The sequence below is a fragment of the Macaca thibetana genome, chromosome 1 (assembly GCF_024542745.1).
Source record: "Macaca thibetana thibetana isolate TM-01 chromosome 1, ASM2454274v1, whole genome shotgun sequence".
NCBI lineage: Eukaryota > Metazoa > Chordata > Mammalia > Primates > Cercopithecidae > Macaca > Macaca thibetana.
Window position 1 is genome coordinate 88,774,687 of NC_065578.1, and position 20,471 is coordinate 88,795,157.

Genomic DNA, 20,471 nt, shown 5'->3' on the forward strand with positions numbered 1-20,471 from the left:
AAATGAGAGTAAAAAAAGTCTTCCTGGCTGGGCACAGTGTCTCAGGCCTATAATCTCAGCTCTTTGGGAGGCCAAGGCGGGCAGATCACAAGGTCAGGAGTTCGAGACCAGCCTGGCCAACATGGTGAAAGCCCATCTCTACTAAAAAGACACAAAAATTAGCCGGACATGGTGGCATGCACCTGTAGTCCCAGCTGCTCAGGAGGCTGAGGCAGGAGAATTGCTTGGACCTGGGAGGCGAAGGTTTCAGTGAGCTGAGATTGCGCCACTAGACTCCGTGTCAAAAAAAAAAAAAAAAAAAAAAAAAAAAAAAAAAAAAAAAAAAGTATTCCTTGGGGATGCTACTAATACTAGGGTGTCTAGAGAGAAACTCAGGCCCAGAATAGATGGTAAGACTCCAGACTCAAGAAAATCCAGGAGAAGCCCTTGGAAATAGGTTAGAGCTGGACTACCAGCAAGGGAGGACCATGCTACCATTACTATTTTTCTTCTTTTTCTTAGCAGATATTTTCTAAGACCCACATATTTCCTTTTACCTTACTCTGTGTTATCTTATAGATGATCTGGATTTTACTGATTAGCAATTTTTGAAACGATGTATGTAAGACTCAACATAGAAATTCTCAGGAATGTTGTCTGAATACTTTTCAGTATGAAAATACAAGATAATCTTGTTTTCCTGAAGTCAAAAATAATTTAATAATGGAATATACCTTATTCGTTTATCTTTTTAGTACTTTGCCATCACAACATTAAACATGAGAGGGAGTCCCCGTGATCGAGTATTCTAGCAGAGCTTTTCTTCCTTATTCTTTTTTAAGCCATAACTTTTAAATACTTCCCAAGTTTTAAATACTCAAAGTTTTTTAATACTCACGTACTTAAATTACAAAGTGAAAGCTTGTGTGGAAAGGAGATATAATACATTCAGTGACAGGTTGTTTTGGGCATAGAATTGTAGACCCCTCTAAGCCTAAGGGGTAATTTTACAAAGCAGAGCTTGCTTAAAAGAGGCTCCTTGTGGTGACTAAAACAACTTTCGGGCTATAAGTGATGCTTCAGACATGGGAGAAGGTGTGGAAAGGAGCTTACTCAGACATTTTGGAAGGTGCAATGTGACCATTGGAAATTAGGTGGCTGGCTGTGGTGGCTCATAGTTGTAATTCCAGCACTTTCAGAGGCCAAGCAGGGAAGATCACTTGAGGCCAAGAGTCTAAGGCCTGTGAGACCCTGTCAAATAAAGAAAGAAAGAGAGAGAGAAAGAGCGGGGGGTGAGGAAGGGAGGAAGGAGCATAGGAACAAGTTTTTCAAATGTCAGTTGAAGACAGATTGACTCCTGGTTTTTAGTAGCCTAGCCTGGAGTTGAGATCCAAGACGTAATGAGATAATTACCTCAAGAGCTCCCCCTAAATTTCTTTCTAGTCACTATCACTAAACGGTCCCCCATCTAAGAGACTATGGCTCAAAGTTGGATGGCCTATGGTTTCAAATGAAACCAGAAGACTTATGTGCCCCTTGATCAGCTCTCCCTTTTAGGTTTGACCCCAGAGCTAAATCCTGCTTGGGAAGGAGGGCATGTGTGTATGAGCATTAGAGTGAAATGCTTATTTGAGTACTTGCTTCAGTAGTGTTTATTTTCCTCTTCCAGTTTCTGTCCTCCTACAAGGGAAAGTCATGATTACACTAACTGAGCTAAAATGCTTAGCAGATGCCCAGTCATCTTATCACATCTTAAAACCATGGTGGGACGTCTTCTGGTATTACATCACACTGATCATGCTGCTGGTGGCCGTGCTGGCCGGAGCTCTCCAGCTGACGCAGAGCAGGGTTCTGTGCTGTCTTCCATGCAAAGTGGAATTTGACAATCACTGTGCCGTGCCTTGGGACATCCTGAAAGCCAGCATGAACACATCCTCTAATCCTGGGACACCGCTTCCACTCCCCCTCCGAATCCAGAATGACCTCCACCGACAGCAGTACTCCTATATCGATGCCGTCTGTTACGAGAAACAGCTCCATTGGTTTGCAAAGTTTTTCCCCTACCTGGTGCTCTTGCACACGCTCATCTTTGCAGCCTGTAGCAACTTTTGGCTTCACTACCCCAGTACCAGTTCCAGGCTCGAGCATTTTGTGGCCATCCTTCACAAATGCTTCGATTCTCCATGGACCACCCGCGCCCTGTCAGAAACAGTGGCCGAGCAGTCAGTGAGGCCTCTGAAACTCTCCAAGTCCAAGATTCTGCTTTCGTCCTCAGGGTGTTCAGCTGACATAGATTCTAGCAAACAGTCATTGCCCTACCCGCAGCCAGGTTTGGAGTCAGCTGGCATAGAAAGCCCAACTTCCAGTGTCCTGGACAAGAAGGAGGGTGAACAGGCCAAAGCCATCTTTGAAAAAGTGAGAAGATTCCGCATGCACGTGGAGCAGAAGGACATCATTTATAGAGTATATCTGAAACAGATAATAGTCAAAGTCATTTTGTTTGTGCTTATCATAACTTATGTTCCATATTTTTTAACCTACATCACTCTTGAAATCGACTGTTCAGTTGATGTGCAGGCTTTTACAGGATACAAGCGCTACCAGTGTGTCTATTCCTTGGCAGAAATCTTTAAGGTCCTGGCTTCATTTTATGTCATTTTGGTTATACTTTACGGTCTGACCTCTTCCTACAGCCTGTGGTGGATGCTGAGGAGTTCCCTGAAGCAATATTCCTTTGAGGCATTAAGAGAAAAAAGCAACTACAGTGACATCCCTGATGTCAAGAATGACTTTGCCTTCATCCTTCATCTGGCTGATCAGTATGATCCTCTTTATTCCAAACGCTTCTCCATATTCCTGTCAGAGGTCAGTGAGAACAAACTGAAACAGATCAACCTCAATAATGAATGGACAGTTGAGAAACTGAAAAGTAAGCTTGTGAAAAATGCCCAGGACAAGATAGAGCTGCATCTTTTTATGCTCAATGGTCTTCCAGACAATGTCTTTGAGTTAACTGAAATGGAAGTGCTAAGCCTGGAGCTTATCCCAGAGGTGAAGCTGCCCTCTGCAGTCTCACAGCTGGTCAACCTCAAGGAGCTTCGTGTGTACCATTCATCTCTGGTCGTAGACCATCCTGCACTGGCCTTTCTAGAGGAGAATTTAAAAATCCTCCGCCTGAAATTTACTGAAATGGGAAAAATCCCACGCTGGGTATTTCACCTCAAGAATCTCAAGGAACTTTATCTTTCAGGCTGTGTTCTCCCTGAACAGTTGAGTACTATGCAGTTGGAGGGCTTTCAGGACTTAAAAAATCTGAGGACCCTCTACTTGAAGAGCAGCCTCTCCCGGATCCCACAGGTTGTTACAGACCTCCTGCCTTCACTGCAGAAACTGTCCCTTGATAATGAGGGAAGCAAACTGGTTGTGTTGAACAACTTGAAAAAGATGGTCAATCTGAAAAGCCTAGAACTGATCAGCTGTGACCTGGAACGCATTCCACACTCCATTTTCAGCCTGAATAATTTGCATGAGTTAGACCTAAGGGAAAACAACCTTAAAACTGTGGAAGAGATCATTAGCTTTCAGCATCTTCAGAATCTTTCCTGCTTAAAGTTATGGCACAATAACATTGCTTATATTCCTGCACAGATTGGGGCATTATCTAACCTCGAGCAGCTCTCTTTGGACCATAATAATATTGAGAATCTGCCCTTGCAGCTTTTCCTATGCACCAAACTACATTATTTGGATCTAAGCTATAACCACTTGACCTTCATTCCAGAAGAAATCCAGTATCTGAGCAATTTGCAGTACTTTGCTGTGACCAACAACAATGTAAGTAAATCCATTCCTTCTTTTGTTCAGTATCTGCCGCACTTGTAGTGTGTTACATAGGGCAAGCAAACACACTTCAAATCATGCTATGTGTTCTCAAGCCAAGCCCAATCTGATCTTGTATAAATTACCAAAACACTGAGCATCCATTTTTAATCTAACTTACAAGTCGTCATGGAGATTTTATGAAAAAACATATAAGCATTTGGCACAATTCCTGGCACATAATAGTTGCTCAGCAAATGTTTTTCTCTGTGTTTTTTTTTCCCCCAATTTTTTACATAAACATCACAAAATATTTTAAACTATTTAATTCGTTATGGTAGAGCTTACTTTTTGTTTTATGAAGGTTTTAGGTATTTAGGGAGTTTGGTAAAACTTTTCCGCTTTCCAAATCTGTCATAATAAAATAACTTCTTATTTTAAAATGCTGGGATTATGAATTATTCATAAATCCTTTTTGTGACGTTGTGAAAAAGATTTGAAATCTGCATGCATGTCTAGAAAGATGATTCAAAATGAAAGGCCTGCCTCCATAATGCAACACTATGGCTTCTTAGAAGCTTTTTCCAGGATCCATACTTTAGAATGAACCATAATTTGCAATAGTAAAGCCAAGTTAAGGAAAACTTAACTTTACCAAAACATGAAAAAACAAAATAAATGAGTAGTTTCCTAGGTTAAGATATGGAGGAGGAGGAAAAAGTAAAAATTCATGGTAGTCTAAAGGTAAGAGAGTGAGGCTAATGTCCATTTTGGAAGAAAGAGGGAAAACCTGGTCAGAAATCAAATCTACCAAGGGATGAAACTGACATTCCTCTACTTGAAAATGGGTACAGCTGTTCCACCACTCTTCAAAATATATTATCCAAAAATTAGCTGGGCGTGGTGGCGGGTGCCTGAAGTCCCAGCTACTCAGGAGCCTGAGGCAGGAGAATCGCTTGAACCCGGGAGGCAGAGGTTGCAGTGAGCTGAGATTCCGCCACTGCACTCAAGCCTAGTGACAGAGCGAGACTCTGTCTCAAAAAAAAAGAAAGAAAAGAAAAAGAAAATCTATTATCTTTTAGACTTTTTGTAGTTCATATGTCATGGTAAATATAGTTATGAGCATCGTGTTGGCTAATAAACATATTAATTATACATTATTTTTGAAAACCATGGGTGTTAGAGAAATACCAGAAAATTGGGGGTGAGAGCAAAATTCATGCTGATTTTTAGAACTCTCTGACTTTATTCATATATAAAAGGAGCGAGTCCATTGTTAGACAAATGAGACATCTTCAGATCTTAAAAGTTTGTGAGATTTTAAAACTGCATTAGGATTGACCTAGATTAACAGTGTGCAACAGAAAGGGCTTGCTGAAACACAGATTCCTGAGCCCCGCTCCCAGGGTTTCCAATTCAGCAGGCCGGATCTAAGACCCAAGAGTCTGCATTTCTAAAACGTCCCCAGGTGGAGCTGATGATGCTGGCCTAGTGACTGCACTCTGAAAATCACAGGTCTAGAAGTATATCAATGCCATTTAATTAGGCACATAATTAATATTAATATTTTGCTCACATTTTTTTATTGTTAAATTTTAATAAAAATATAAATAATATTTTTAAAGGCATTGGTTCCACTAAGCAGTTACAGACAGTTAAATCACTTTCAAAAATGGATTTTTGAAAGTTGCAGCTTATTCAGGTGTTAGCTGGCCATGCATTATTTAAATGTATGAGTAGGTGAATGTTTTCACCGAGTTAATGTAATAAAGAAACCTTAAGACCCTTAGTACTTTTGACACAAGTTTATGGAATGGAATCCTGGACAATATCTGAAGAATAAGTGTGAATATCAGACACATGCTTTCTTGAATAAGAAAGGATACTTTGTACCACAAGAAAAGTCTTATGCTGAAAATACTTTATAACCAAAATAGAATGGTATCTTTTTGAGTGGGTTGTCCCAGAAATCTGAGAAAAAAGTAGTTGCTGAGCATCTTTGGAGCCAAAATGATGAACATGACATCTTAGGTGAACTTAGAGTCAAAGAAACACTGTGCAGACACTATGTAACAACAATATAAATAAACTAAAACTCATCAGAGGACAGCCACCAGGAAGATGAAAACCCTGATGGAATACTTTAGCCTCATGATGGGAAGTACAGGTGGGAAGGGAGAATCGTCCACAATATTGGTCTTCAGATATTTGAAAAATTTACATGCAGAGTAAAACTTGCTGGGAATAACTACAGTGTTAGAACTTAGGGCAAATGGAGAGAACTAGGGCCAGCAGGGAAAGATTTCTCATCTTTCCCATAAGCATCCAAAGATTGAATGAGCATTTGAGGAGGGAAAAGTCATTTTCTTATTAATAAAACTCTCCAGACAGGGACTGCCAGATACTCAGCAGGAGGGTTGTTAAAGGGCATCAGGAATTCATGTTTCATGTGGGGATTTAACGAATTTCAAGATTATTTCCAACCTTGAGAGTCTCATGATTCTGAGTTAGACCAAAATATTGAACTATGAGGTCAGGAGTTCGAGGCCAGCCTGGCCAATATGGTGAAACCCCATCTCTATTAAAAATAAAAAAATTAGCCGGGCATGGTGGCACGTGCCTGTAGTCTCAGCTGCTCAGGAGCCTGAGGCAGAAGAATCGCTTGAACCCGGGAGGCAGAAGTTGCAGTGAGCCGAGATTACGCCACTGCACTCCAGCCTGGGCAACGGAGCAAGACTCCATCTCAAAAAAGGAAAAAAAGAAAATATCACACTGGCTGCATACATAGTTAGATATGCATATACTCAGAAATTCAAGCCAATTAATCCATGTGGAATGGCAGTTGATAAAGATTCCTATAACATGCATTTTAAACGTCTGATCTCAAGACTTGGGCAGTGTATCAGGTTTATAGATGGAGGCAACAAATACTACCTCATAAGCAGAAAAGACGTTAGTTGAAAGGATATTAGGTATCTCATATTACCACTGAAAAGACTGCAAAAGTAAGCTTGGAAAACAGGCACAAAGTAAGACAGCAGTGAGGACTGTAGCTAGAATCATAGCGGAAAAGCACAATGGTGAGGATACACTTCCGAGGACCTTACCGGCTCAGAGCACTGGTTCTGTTCCTGAAAACTTGATGTTGCTGCTCTTGTGACCCTGGGCCTTCCACAGAATAGATTCTTCGTGGCTTCGACTTCTTTGTGATGTTAGCCCCAATTCAAAGTCCGAGTCTGAGCAGCTGATTGGCACAGCTAATGAATGCCCACATTGTGGCTGTAAGAGAGCTGAGAACACAAGAATCTGGTGGTGGTAGTTTCTCTAGTAGGAAGTGAGCTCTACTACCTACCAAGACTCATAAGGTAGGGAATTACCTCGATATGGGAAGGTATTCGGCAGTCCCTGGGTGGCAGATATTCACTGAGCGGGAGAGCCTTTAACATATGAATATGCGTTGTGCTTCTCCAACGAGAGATGGTATGCAATATTTGCCAAATGTGTTTGAGCAAGACGCTTTTTTTATAGAGTGACTCTTGTGTTCTGTGAAGCATACCCTAGAACACTGGATTAGGGAAGTGTTAAAAAATAGAGGTCATCCACAGAGGACTGAAATAAGCGTGCCCAGATGTACAAAGAGATGAGACCATTTAGTAAGGTGGGTCAGAATGGAGAGTGCCTGGAAATCTCCTGGTCAAATTCATGTTTGATTCATTGGATAGTGACTAGGGTAAGACTTGAGCTTGAAAGTGCTAGTTAGCCTGAACTGGTACCTTCAAAGGAGGCTCTGATTGTAGCATATGAAAGGCTTGTGAGAGGACAGCCAAGAAACAAAACCCCATGGAAAGGCTGAATCAGTTACGATTTAGAAGTAGGAATCCAGATTTAAAACAAGAGACAAAGACTCTCATACCTGAAAGGAACACTGAATCCGCAGACTGCAGCCTGGGGGTCAGGTCTACCCACTGCCTGTTTTTATACAGCCCAGGCTAGGATTGGTTTTTACATTTTTAGATGGTTGGGGGAAGAAAATCAAAAGAATATTTTGTGACCCATGAAAATTATATGAAATTCAAATTTCAATTTTCACAAATAGATTCCATTCTTCTTATTAGGGGGCCTGTATTACAACAAAATGATATTCAATTGTTATATTTTGAATTTCATCACTTAAAAATGTATGGAATTTTTTTTCTATTATATAAGGACCTACATAATATTTTCAGTTTTGCCTCTTGGCCCAGAAAGCCTAAAATACTTATTCTTCTGGTCCTTTGGAGAAAAACTTTGCCAGCCCCTACTCTAGTCCACTTCCCTTATTTTACTGATGCTCAGAGCAGTTCACCTGAGGTCTGAAGTTTCCTGGCAAGGGGGCTAGGATGGAACCCAAACATTCTGATTTCTACTCTACTGTTCTTCTCCTATGTCTCGTTGGATCAATCCAAGTGATTTTACATGGGGAACAGTATGTGCGGGTGGGCGTGGAAGGTGGGAGAATTGGAGGCCAAGATCCATCCCTATCGCAGTGCCAAAGAGTAATTGGATTATGGTGGCATTGATTGTAATGGAGAGAAGCACAAGGCTTTGAACTAGGTTTGCTGAAATCTTAGACCAGTCCAGTTTACAGCTAGGTCTTCTTACTTCCACATTTGTGCTTTTTTTTTTTTTTTTCTTACATTAGTTTGAAGACTTCTAGCCAGAAGATGAATAATGTAGAAATTCCTTCTGAAGATCATCTGTGTGACACTGAGTTTTGTTGTTTTTGGCATCACTACTTAGAAATATTCAGCTGTGTTTCTTGAAATGATTGGACTTTAGGGTTTGGTAAGCATTTCCCAAGATAGCATGTGTCATTGGCCAGGAAAAAAAAAGGAAATCTGGTATTGAGAAGGATTCTAAAGTAAGATCCCAGCCTCTGGGAAAAAGCGGGGGTATTTAATTTACAATGTCAGCCATAGATGTAAAAGAAAAGCATCCTGTTCTCGGGGACTTCAGTTCATTTTGCTGAAGACATTTGGTTGTCAGAGAATTCTAGGATGTAGAGAGATTACATAGCCATTAGTTTTTGTTGTTGTCATCTATTTTGTAGTTTATTATATAGTTTATGTAGGTGTGTATTATATATTATAGTTTATTCCATAAAACCATTTTGTTGTTGAAGTATGTCATCCCCATAATAGCCTGTAAGCTTTCTCATTGGTTTTTTAGAAGAAATCAGTGATCCATTAAGGTAATATTTTGCTCTCTGGCTCATGTGTCATACAGTCTAAGAAAGGGCATGCTAAATAAATTAGTTTTCAGTAATTGTTTTCCAACATTTTTTATAAAATTTGTTTTTATAAAATTTGTTGACCCAGGCAAAATTGGAGTTCTTGTAAGCTTCAAGGCAAACTATTTTTAAAACTATAAGTAGATTTTTCAGGATACAATTGCTGAGTTGAAGGAAAGTCTTGAGTCTTTAACAAAACTCTCCAGGCTCATTTAGAAAAATTGAATGAGAGTAGGTGAGGTAAGATCCTGTGCCTTAGTTGGGCAGAGAGCTGGAGAGAAAGCCCTGGAGATGGACCCTTGCACATAGGAGGAGTTTCGCCAGCGCAGCTCTTGACTCACATTCACAGCAGCAATGCTAAGGGACTGGCCCTGAGGCTCACTCCCACTGCCTTGGGAAATCCCTTTCCTCTGCTGGAGCCTGAGAAGTCCACTGAAATCACAGATGTAGAGATTTGAAAGGAGACTGGTGGGAATGTGGTAGTGCTGATAACCAGACAAGAGAGTGAGGGCAATGGCTTCAGGGTAATCACCCAGTAGGAAATCAGTCCAGTTAAAGGAGGTTCTTGCTGGGAATCTGAAGCTGACTGAAGAAGGGAAATATGGAATTCCCTAATGCAGTTCAGGTTAGGGTACTTTTCTTCATACCACTCATTACAGACAATTGTGTAATTGTTTAATGTTTCTCTCTTCCGTGAGACTAGTGCTTCTCAACTGGGAATGATTTTGCCTCCCAAGAGACATTTGTCTGGAAACATTTTTAGTTGTCACAACCGGGAAGGGGAGTGTCACTGGCAACTGGTGGGTAGAGGCTGAGGATGCTGCTAAACATCCTACACTGCACAGGACAGCCCCACAGCAAGAATTTTTCCACCCAGAATGTCAACAATGCTGAGGCTGAGATGTCAATGGTGACCTGCATTATTAGGCTAGTTTTCAAAGGCAGTCTTTCTAACTCAGTACTTTATCCCAGCAGCTAGCTGGGAACCTGGCACATCAGAAGGCACTCAGCACGTGCTCACTGAATATAAATGAGCCAAGCCTAATTTCTTTTTTAGCCAGTTTGCCTGAGTCATTTCATAGGCACCAACAAGCACTCTTAATAATGCACACTGTAAAGGACTGATTTTTTCTCCACTTGGACATCACTGACCCTACTTCTGAGCTGCAGGTGCCTCTGTGCAGAAGGGCTTGCCTTAGAAAGAGGTTGCATTTCTTCTCATCTCTCTGCCTCATCTCTCAATATAGGTCTGCATATGTTGGGTTTGCATTGCTCTTGGAAAGGAAATGAAAGTAAAGGGTAGATATTTTTCCCTTTGTTTATATCTAATATTTTAGTGTACAGTGACGATCTATATGGAATGTTGTTCTTAGCAGTGACAGTAATTAGATTTATTTTTAAGGATATACAGCACTGAATGTGTGTTAGAGGGAGGGGTGATGTTGGAGAATGGAGTTTACAACATCATTAACATTTTTTATGGAATTTGGTCATTTTTTAGCTTATATAAAAGCTATTTATCCTTTTGAGGAGAGACAGTTCTGGATGGCCCTAGAAACTTGTCTCCCATCAGGTCTGCATTAGCCCATCAGAGGATATAGGCCAAGTCCCTGAGTGCCCTTTTTATCCCTGTTTCTAACAAAGCCAGTTTTTGAACCAAGGAACCTACATTATTTCATAGTTTTGTAGGTGGCCCCTGTCCCCAGCCAATATGTAAAGTATTATGGGGGTGGGGGGCGGTGGTATGTGCAGTCTATCTATGCTGAGGCCAGACTTACCCCTCAGTGAAGTGATGGGTTGAAGGGATTGTGTATGTGCTCAACTTCTTCTCTGGAGGTCTTTCCTCAATAAACCCTATTTCTTGTATGTACTGTGGCTCCCTTAGAAATCGACATACAACCTATCTACCATATAGGGGAGCAGTCAACGTGAGCAGCTTTAGGAGTTAACCTAATTTGCATAATATGTATTATATTTAAAATTATCTCTGTATTATAAATTATTTAATTGAAACCATGCCAGAGGGAAGGAACAAGAGTAAATATTCAGGTGTATGTGTATGTAGAGGGGAATGAAATGTGCATGTATATATAATCATGTTTTTTTGCTTCTGCTTCTGTAGGCTTTTTTAAAACAGAGAATAAAGTTTTCAGGCTGCTCTCAGGATCTTAGGATGTTTTTAAGGGTATTATTCATTACATTACACAGTAAATGTTTTATGAAGACTCTTGAGGGTGATTTATTTCTGATCCAGGACTCAAGAGTAATTATTATTCTTCTTACTGGTTGGTTTTTTATCTTAACGACAATGTGTGTATAACTACATTTTCTTTAAGAATTGCTTGTTAGAGTGTTTAAAACCAAACTTTTTGCCCACCCATATACAGCAAGGATGTAGGTGTCCAAGGTAGCCACAGTCCTCACTCCTCGCTGTACTCCTGTCTTTATTTTCCCTCTATCTTTTCATCTGCTTCAAATTTATCATCATTGTGGTCTACATCACTTATAAACCTCCAGAAATGTGTTTTTGGGCAAAAGGTAAATGTCTTATCATAAAACACCAAAAATCTATTTTACCAATTTCTTTTTTCTTCCCTTTCTAGATTGAGATGCTACCAGATGGGCTGTTTCAGTGCAAAAAGCTGCAATGTTTACTTTTGGGGAAAAATAGCTTGATGAATTTGTCCCCTCACGTGGGTGAGCTGTCCAACCTTACTCATCTGGAGCTCATTGGTAATTACCTGGAAACACTTCCTCCTGAACTGGAAGGATGTCAGTCCCTAAAACGGAGCTGTCTGATTGTTGAGGAGAACTTGCTCAATACTCTTCCTCTCCCTGTAACAGAACGTTTACAGACGTGCTTAGACAAATGTTGACTTAAAGAAAAGAGACCCATGTTTCAAAATCATTTTTAAAAGTATGCTCGGCTGGGCGTGGTGGCTCACGCCTCTAATCCCAGCACTTTGGGAGGCCAAGATGGGCAGATTGCTTGAGGACAGGAGTTTGAGACCAGTCTGGCCAACCTGGTGAAACCCCATCTCTGCTAAAAATACAAAAAAAATTAGCCGGGCATGGTGGCATGCACCTGTAATCCCAGCTACTTGGGAGGCTGAGGCAGGGGAATTGCTTGAACCAGGGAGGTGGAGGTTGCAGTGAGCCAAGATTGTGCCACTGTACACCAGCCTGGGTAACACAGCAAGACTCTGTCTCAAAAAAAATAAATAAATAAAAATAAAATAATGCTCCAGGGCTTTAAATGAGAAGTATAATTTTCTAAGTTAATAGAGATGAAGAATGGGTGACTATTATGATGAACCATAACTAAATGTCTTATTAAAGCAACTCAGTGTCTAGCCCTAAATTAACCAGGTAAAAACTGTTAACACTAACCTGAAGTTTGTGAATAATTGTTCTTTAACTTATTGAGATGTTGCAAGAAATGCACATCGAGGGTGGACTGGGAGCTATGAAATGACTGAATTCCTCCTTGCAGTGTTTGCCTTCAAGATTGTATAGGTGTTCTCTCCTCTTCTTCCCCCAGTCCCCATTACTTATTTGCACACTTGTTTTAACTGACTTCCTGTTTTGATATTTATCACCAAGAACATAAACTCATCAATATGAATTGTCTTGATGTATACTCACCACTGTCTTTGATTTATGTTCCTAAATTTTTTTAGATGGGGTGTATTGTGCTTGGCAGAATTCGTTTTTGGCTTAATTTTTACTTCCTTTCCCAGCTTGCTTGAGTCTTCCTTAACCTGGTTTTTCTCAACACCAATGATGACCCTGAGAAAATGCCTGCATTTGACCTTTGCCTAGAACAGGAGCTGAGTATTTAAGATGTATTATCCCTGGGGCATCCTGAAAATTAATGTATTCCCCAAAATTTCTTCTTGTCTATCATCAAGGCCTTTTTTTATTTGTTAAGAATTTTTATATTAAATGTAAAACATATAAATATTTTCTATTGTATAATCTTGGATTCAAAATCTGTGAGGATTGTTTTTGTAAGATACATAGAATTTATGCATTTCTTTATGAACTTACTGTTAGTGTACTTGGTTTTGGCTGTTTATGACTCTGATGTTTGTGTACATTCTGCTCCAAAATGTTTTTGTACTCTGCAACTAATTACTTTTGGATAACAAAAGCCTTGTGTTTAATGCCCTAAAGTATTTGGGGGTTTCCTTGTGAGAGAGTGGCCGAATCATCTACCTCTCTCTTCCCTAGTCGCTGTGCAATCGTACGGGTACAATTCTTAATTACTTACAAAAACTGTGATAGAGGGGAGAGGTACAGATTTGGTTTTGAAATTAATTTTAAAATATAGAAATTTAGTAAGAGTTAAAGCAAAAGACTTTTTTTCCCCTCCATCTGCGTAATCTCTAGCTGTGATTATAATGTAAAACAGCCTCTATTCAGTGTCTAAAATGAGTTCTCAAAACCCACAAAGAAATAGATCCATTTAACTGAAATTCATCTCATGCCTTTATCTAACTTTTCTGGAAAATACATTTTGCTCCTTTTTATAAAGAGCTTTGTGTTTGGCCTTTTATTATGCATATTTTTTAATGAATAAAATCAACTGACTCATTTTTGGGAAATGTACATCTTTAATGTGTTTTTCCCTAAGGGTCTAGGCATTATGATGTCACCTCTTCATTTTGGATATAACTATGAAGAAATCTATTAACTGCACCTACACAAAACGGGAAAGCACTATAGGTAAACAGTACTGTGTATATGGAATTGTGGTGCGTGGTAAATGTTTTCTCTTGCTTTGTTCCAGAAGGATGAAAGTGAGTCTTTAAAGCATAGCAAATAGAGCTTCCCTCATCTGCCACACACTCCTGCACTAAAGTTCAGAGAAAGGAATTATTCAAATCAAATGAAATTTGAATAATATTGGCTATAAGGAATATAGGACACCAAACACACTGCCTCACACATTATTGTTTATTCTGAATGGAAAGGAACAGTGTAAAAATAAATGACTTAACCAAAACTTGCCTTTAGTCAGAACATTCAGCTCTCAGGGAAGCAGGTATAACTGATGAAACTTCTAGGACTTCAGAAAACAGATTCTAATTATATCCATGTTTTTTGTTGTTATTTTCTTTTTTTTAAGTGTGAGTTGATGTTTATTTTAGTGTTTCACAATAGAATTATCATGTATACTGATTCCAGTGTGGTATATGATTAAGTTTTGGACATGAATATGCCAAAAGTGCTTAAACGTTTTTGGCCACATAACTAGCTAGAATTTGTATGAAAGAATCTCACCCTCTTTTATAGGAGGAATTTTCAAAACAAAATTCAGATTTGCTACCATTCACCTGACGAACTTCTCCATGGCTCGTCACTGGTTTGGTTCAACTGCAAAAGTCATTGGCTAAATTTCCCTTATCACCTACATAAATTTCTAGAGGAATTTACTAGCAGGATTAATAATAAATATTATAAACTGCTTTCCACACACTAGGGTATAATTATTGGTGCAATCTGTATTGTTTTTGATGCCATGGTTTTACATCTTTTAATTTAAACCTTATACGCCAGTGTTTAGGTCGCTTTTGAGACAAGGTAGCCCTGATGCAAGGAGCAATGAGGCTACTACTTCACATAAAAAATAGGGTGTTAATACCACCTTTACTGTACAGTTGGAGCAGATCTTTATTTCACAAGTGTTCGTATTCACTTAACAGAATTTTAATAAAGACAATTAAGTTTGTTAAATTATAATTATGAGACTTTCGTTGGCATTTGATTTCAAGAATACATATGCATTTTCCAAAAAATAAATGTGGAGGTTATTCAGAACAAAATTCATAGCTTATGGTAGTAATGGCATGGGTTACTTTTATTTGCATGCACACACAGACACACATACTTCATGTATGTAAATTATAATATTATTTTTTGATATATCTAGTGGGGTTTTTTTCCCAAAATTGCAGGAGGTTGTAGATTAAATAGTAGGATAGCAAGTTTTTCAATTCATTAGTCATGAAGTGCTGTATTCCCTAAGTTATGACATTTAAAAGAAATCACATGCTCAACCTTGATCTGAGAACCTAAGTGTTTCTGAGCATTCGAGTAAAGGAGTAGTGTTCTTTTCCTAACTTACATCAGGGTACATCTGTGTGGCACATAGATACTATATTTTCATTCTTCACTCCCAGTCTTAATTTCTTTCTCCTGTATGTCACTGTATTTTATGTCACTTCACATTATGTTAAACAGGGTAAATAGAGATCCTCAGTATCTCAGTGCTGTGGCATAGCTCCGATAGGTGTGCTGTGGTGCACTGCAGTGATGTATTTGCATAACATTGTTTGATAGTGAAAAAATTTTTTTTCTGTTCAAGTGTTTTGTGATTAAAATTTTATGTTTAATTAAAATATTGCATAATATTGATGGGTTCAAAAACCATTAAAATAATCAAACAATTATTCTGTGGCCTTAACATTATTTTCTTGCGTTTTCAATAAAATTTTCTTTTCATCTTTCCATCTTCACATTCTCTTAGCATCATCCTGTGCACATAAGGTATGTTGTTTTTCTTATTCACTCACCTACTGCACTAAATTTGATCAGCACTTTAACAGAATATATTTATGCTAGAAGATTTGCAATGATATTTGAGCATGTATTTATTTAGGAGGAAGCCATTGCCTATAATTATGTCTCATTGAGTAGTTTTATTTTACCCATCCTGCAGTATTTACAGCTGATCTCTACCCAAAGCAGGACAATGTAACTGTTTTGTTTTCAGTAACTGTACATTGCATCAGAATCTGTTTATTTCTTTTTGGAAACAGAGACAGAATGGTGGGAGAGGGAAGGAGTTATTTTGCATTCCAGTTTGGATTATGAAGTCATTATATATATTTGAAATAGTGTAAACTAATTACTGTTGCAGAATGCCCTCGATACAATTATTTCTTTTCAGCTGGATGTGAAAAGCTGAAGCAGTGAAAACCTGCAGTCCTATTTAATTGGTTTCCTTCTGTTTCTTGTCCATCACTTCTGTATCCACAGGGAGCTATCTACTGCATACCTTTGGTAACAGGCTACCTTCTCTTCAAATTTTTAATATGAATAATTTCATCAGCACTAAAGCATTAACATAGAATAATGAGCCGAAGTACTGAATTGAGATGGCTTTCAGTTGAGCTTCATTTCATATTTAACTTTTGCATTTGACTTGTATAATACACTACTGCTGAGAAAAACAATTATGAATGCCTTCTGCATGTTGTACATTATTTCTAGCAGAGATGGTGCAATTTTAAGAATACAAAGGGGTATAGAGTTAGAATGGATGTGTTCATGCATGTATATGTTGTGTTTAAATATTAACGTTTACAAGAAGATTTTTTTAAAAAAATTCTTCAAATATTTCACTCAGTGAAATAATGGGCCAATCTGGAATAGAGACATTTTCTTTGGTTAGTGCAAGAGTGAAAACTAGCATTTGTTAACCTTCACATATTTATCTGTGCACAATTGTTTTTGCTTCTGGTAATGAATTATTAGAAAATGGAAGATTTTGTTCAATATTTTTGGCCCTCAGGTTTACCGTGTAAATTTGCATTTTTGGTGGTAAATCCCTTTGCCGCAGATTCAGTAGCTTTTGGTAAACTTCACTGTTTTTAAAGTACCTTTTGTGTAAAATAAAGATCCAATTTTTATAACAAATGGCAAATAAAAACACTAAATGCTGGAAGAAGTTGACTGTACTAATTTTAACCAAGTTCCAAAAGTGATTCCCTCACTCTTCTCATGCTTCCTTGTACCGTCGTACTGTTATTCACCAAATGATAGATTTCAGATTTACATATGAATCTTACAACAGTGGTATGAGTTTTCAAAATATGCTGCCATGGCCACAAAATAACAAGCACCTGAAGAGCTGCGTGGATCCTAGAATACATGGGTTGTGAGGGACAGTAGATCTCTCACAAGTGGGCCCATCTTTCCTTGGAATTACTCAGGGAACAATGTTCACAGAACACCTCATCTCCTTTCTTCTTGGTGTCTGTTTCTCCATTTCCTGTTTAACATTAACACTGAATTGTGAACCAGGTAAGCAAAAGCTAAAGAACTGCAAGACAGACAATTCTGAGATGGTTTAGTCAAAGGAGAAAAAATTGAATTACTGAATACAATATGTACATGATAGTTTGAACTTTTCGATAGAAAACAGTCTCTCTCCATCTCTTACACACACGCACACAGTTTCAGGACCACATTAGAAAGCTGATAGCCAGAACTTTGATGGAATATATATAGACTGAATCAGATTATGAAGGAAAGTAACTTAATTGTTCCCTGGCCATATTCTCTGAAAATGCAGTAAGTCATTCAAGAAAGGCTTCCCCCATCTCTTAAGTGGTTCAGGAATGGGAAGTCTATTGAAATGAAGTGAGTGCCTGCCTCCAGGCATTAGCAGCCTTTCAGGGACTGCTAGGTGCTTTGAGATGCTGAAGTTATATGCTAACAGTCTGCAGGGCAGTGACATGCCCCCCTAAACACAGCAATAATTGTGGCTTCATGTGCTTCAGCATTCACTTCCACATTTCAAAGTGGCTTTTTGAAAAAGTGGTAAAGGGCTTGACTGGAAGGGAGAGACTCCGGTGCTGTTGAGGGCAGGGTTCCATTCTCTGGAGCTGCAACTTTTGTTATGATTTGTTTCCTTCTCCTCTGTTCCCACCTGGTGTTCTTTGTTACCCTCATTCCTGAGGTCTAGGGAAAAGCAGTTTACCCAAAATGCACAAAGCCAGACCTCAAACTCAAGTCCCATATTTACATAAGATCCTACATCAACATGCTAAAGAAGGATCCGAAAAGGCCTCTTTCACATGCGTAGTCCCTTTAAAATGCAAATCTCTTTATCCCATGTTTTCTCATCTTACCCTAGACTCAAGTTACGTCTTTCTGCCTCCTAAATAGCAGAGATTCTATAGAGCTGCCTGTCATCTCGTGAGATTTTCAATTTCCTTATGATAAATACCTTCCATTTTGGATCCCTTTGTATTCCTATAGGGCTCAACCCACATCATTTTTTACTCTCTACCTCCCTCTGCTGCTGAGAGGAGAAAATGTCAAATAGAAGCATGCCACTAGTACCCCCGTGTAGGTAAATATAACTCCAGATTCTTTTGGAGAAAAAGATGCCTATCTTACTTACCTGCGAAGCCATCACAGATTCTCTCTGCTTTCCTTTAACACCAAACCTTCTGGTCAGTCCTGTTTCTTCACTGACTATTCACTTCTTAACCCACTTCTGTCCAGCTCTCCACATGTCCCAGTTTCTGCCTGTCCTGGTAATTTCTCTTACACAGATTACCAATCACTTATTTGCCAAGAGCAGTGACTTCTCAGTCCTAGACTCTGTAGGTAGAGTGGAAATGCCTTTTTAGGTTTATCAACATTTGTAAATCTTGGCCAACCTTCTTCCTCATGGAGTGTGGGCCTCACAATTGCAGGTATAAAAGATTTACAAAGTTAGGAATCAGCACTGCCCCTGCAATTACTGTTTTGGAGCCTAGCCTCTCCTTCCTGATACGGTCCTTAAACCACAGCATCCAGTTTCTTGCTCCTATACTCAGTTTCTCCTTGCCTTGCTTTGCCTTTATCAAATGCAGCCCCCAAGGTAAGATCTTGAGGATTCATTGGCCCTCACTTAATATCAGTAACTCTATCTCAAATGAGATGCACATAGAAAGCCCCATATGGTTCCTGGCACCAGGATCAGACCATAATATGCAGGCACCCTGGGCAGGTAAGAGTGTGGTACCCCTTTAAAAGAACATGCTTAGAATGTTTATTCAACATGTTTTTGGCAGAAATGGGAAAACCGGTGTTCTGTTAGAAAAAACAATCATGAACCTTTTAACTATCTTTGTATTCCTTTTTCCAAAACTAAAACTCTATCTAGCAAGAATGAGATAGAGTTAAAGATAATTTAGCGGAAGGACAAGTGGGCCTAGGGGCTGTAGGGAATATGAGTTTTTACAGCTCACGGCATTTCTGTTGAATATCCCCAACTGACAATCACCTCCCAGGCCTTGTGAGCAGGCCTGTCAGCTGCTAAGTCTCCCTTCTTGTTCCCTTTCAAAGCATCCTACTCTCTTTGTCCCCCACCTAGCCTCACCTATTACTAACTCCCATCTTCAAGAATATGAAATACCTGTTATTCCAAGGATGATGCTTTACTTATGCTCACCAAAATACATGTCTCCCAGTTATCAAGATTCTCTCTTTCTAGAAGATAGTTTCTTGCCACAGGTTCAAATTTAAAATAAGAGACTTATTCCATATGCTGAATGGGCGAAGGGCCAAGTTTCATTTGTTAGGCTGCTAACATAAGGAATTACATGTGGAAACCTGAGTTAACTGGCACCAAATTTCCAATTACTCCAATGACATGTAGTTACTCCTTGTAAATTAATACCCCAGGCACCTGTTTAAGGGCACTTACCCTTAGTTCAGCACAGCCTAGCATGTGAGTACCTTGTATATGGCCATGACTATTTTCTTCTCAACAGGAATCAATGAGTTACCATTGTGGTGGGAAAAACTTTTTCCCTTGAAATACTTCTCAGTCATTAAGGCGTAGGTGGGAAGGTTTCCCTTCTGGAGTTTCTGAAACTGCACCACTAGTGGGGACTAAACACCACCTGTGTGAAGGGAGTTTCCTTGTAGTCTTTCCCTGAGCGGGGGTTGGATTCACACCCTTGTCTACAGTAATGCATAGAGAAACTTCTCAGATCCTCAAGGGGAGAAAAGAACAGTTCTGTTTTTCAAGTGGATCAAACCACCCTTTTCATAATAGATTGAGTCTTTCTCTGGCAGTTGTTCTGTGAAAAGGGAAAGCCTAAAGAAGTAGCCAAGTGAAAAATTGATGCAACGTGCATTAAGTGGCCTGAGGAAAATTTACTTGACTTGTGGTATCAGAGCAGCACAATGCACATCAGGAACCTCACTGGTGGCTTCAAATTGAGAAAAGATAATAATTAACTCTTTCCTGCTCCTTGAGTTTGGAGAGCGTCACATTAGGAAGAAGTATTGAGGTGATATATGACAACAACTTTATTTTGCACCTCCTGTGTGCCAGGCAGTCTACTAGCTTTTCCATGTGTGCTATCTCAATCCAGCCAACAACCCTATTTGGTAGGTTGTTCTGATTTTACAGGTGAGAAAGAAGACTTCAAAATTATTACCATCCCAAGGTGTCATGACTGTTGAGAAGAGGAACCATATTCAACCTACAGTTCTGCATAGCCCGTTTCTACAGAGATTTAGCTGAACATTAAACATCAACTTTATCCTCTCATAACCACCTTGGTGTTTTGAAAACTCTGGTTTTCAGAGCTCAGTGGTCTCGTCCAGTCTG

At 39.2% G+C, this 20,471-nt stretch overlaps 1 protein-coding gene and 1 long non-coding RNA gene across 3 annotated transcripts in view; one reads left to right on the forward strand and one right to left on the reverse strand.

The window, feature by feature from the left end:
- LRRC8B (leucine rich repeat containing 8 VRAC subunit B) overlaps positions 1–16,799 on the forward strand; it is a 49,018-nt gene extending 32,219 nt beyond the window's left edge. Inside the window, exons 4-5 of one of the 2 annotated variants that reach the window (XM_050806411.1) lie at positions 1,649–3,813; positions 11,671–16,799. In XM_050806411.1, the coding sequence (XP_050662368.1) occupies positions 1,675–3,813; positions 11,671–11,943 (2,412 nt within the window). In that variant the 5' untranslated portion in view covers positions 1,649–1,674 and the 3' untranslated portion in view covers positions 11,944–16,799. Of the gene's footprint in view, positions 1–316; positions 3,814–11,670 lie in introns of those variants that run through there. The other variant, XM_050806419.1, reaches the window with a different exon arrangement.
- On the reverse strand, positions 2,347–11,887 carry LOC126964002 (uncharacterized). The gene is made up of 3 exons (XR_007729284.1): positions 11,809–11,887; positions 6,906–7,088; positions 2,347–2,448 (listed from the first exon to the last, which is right to left on the reverse strand). It is a non-coding gene; the product is annotated as an uncharacterized LOC126964002 (long non-coding RNA).
- Positions 16,800–20,471: the final 3,672 nt, after the last annotated feature.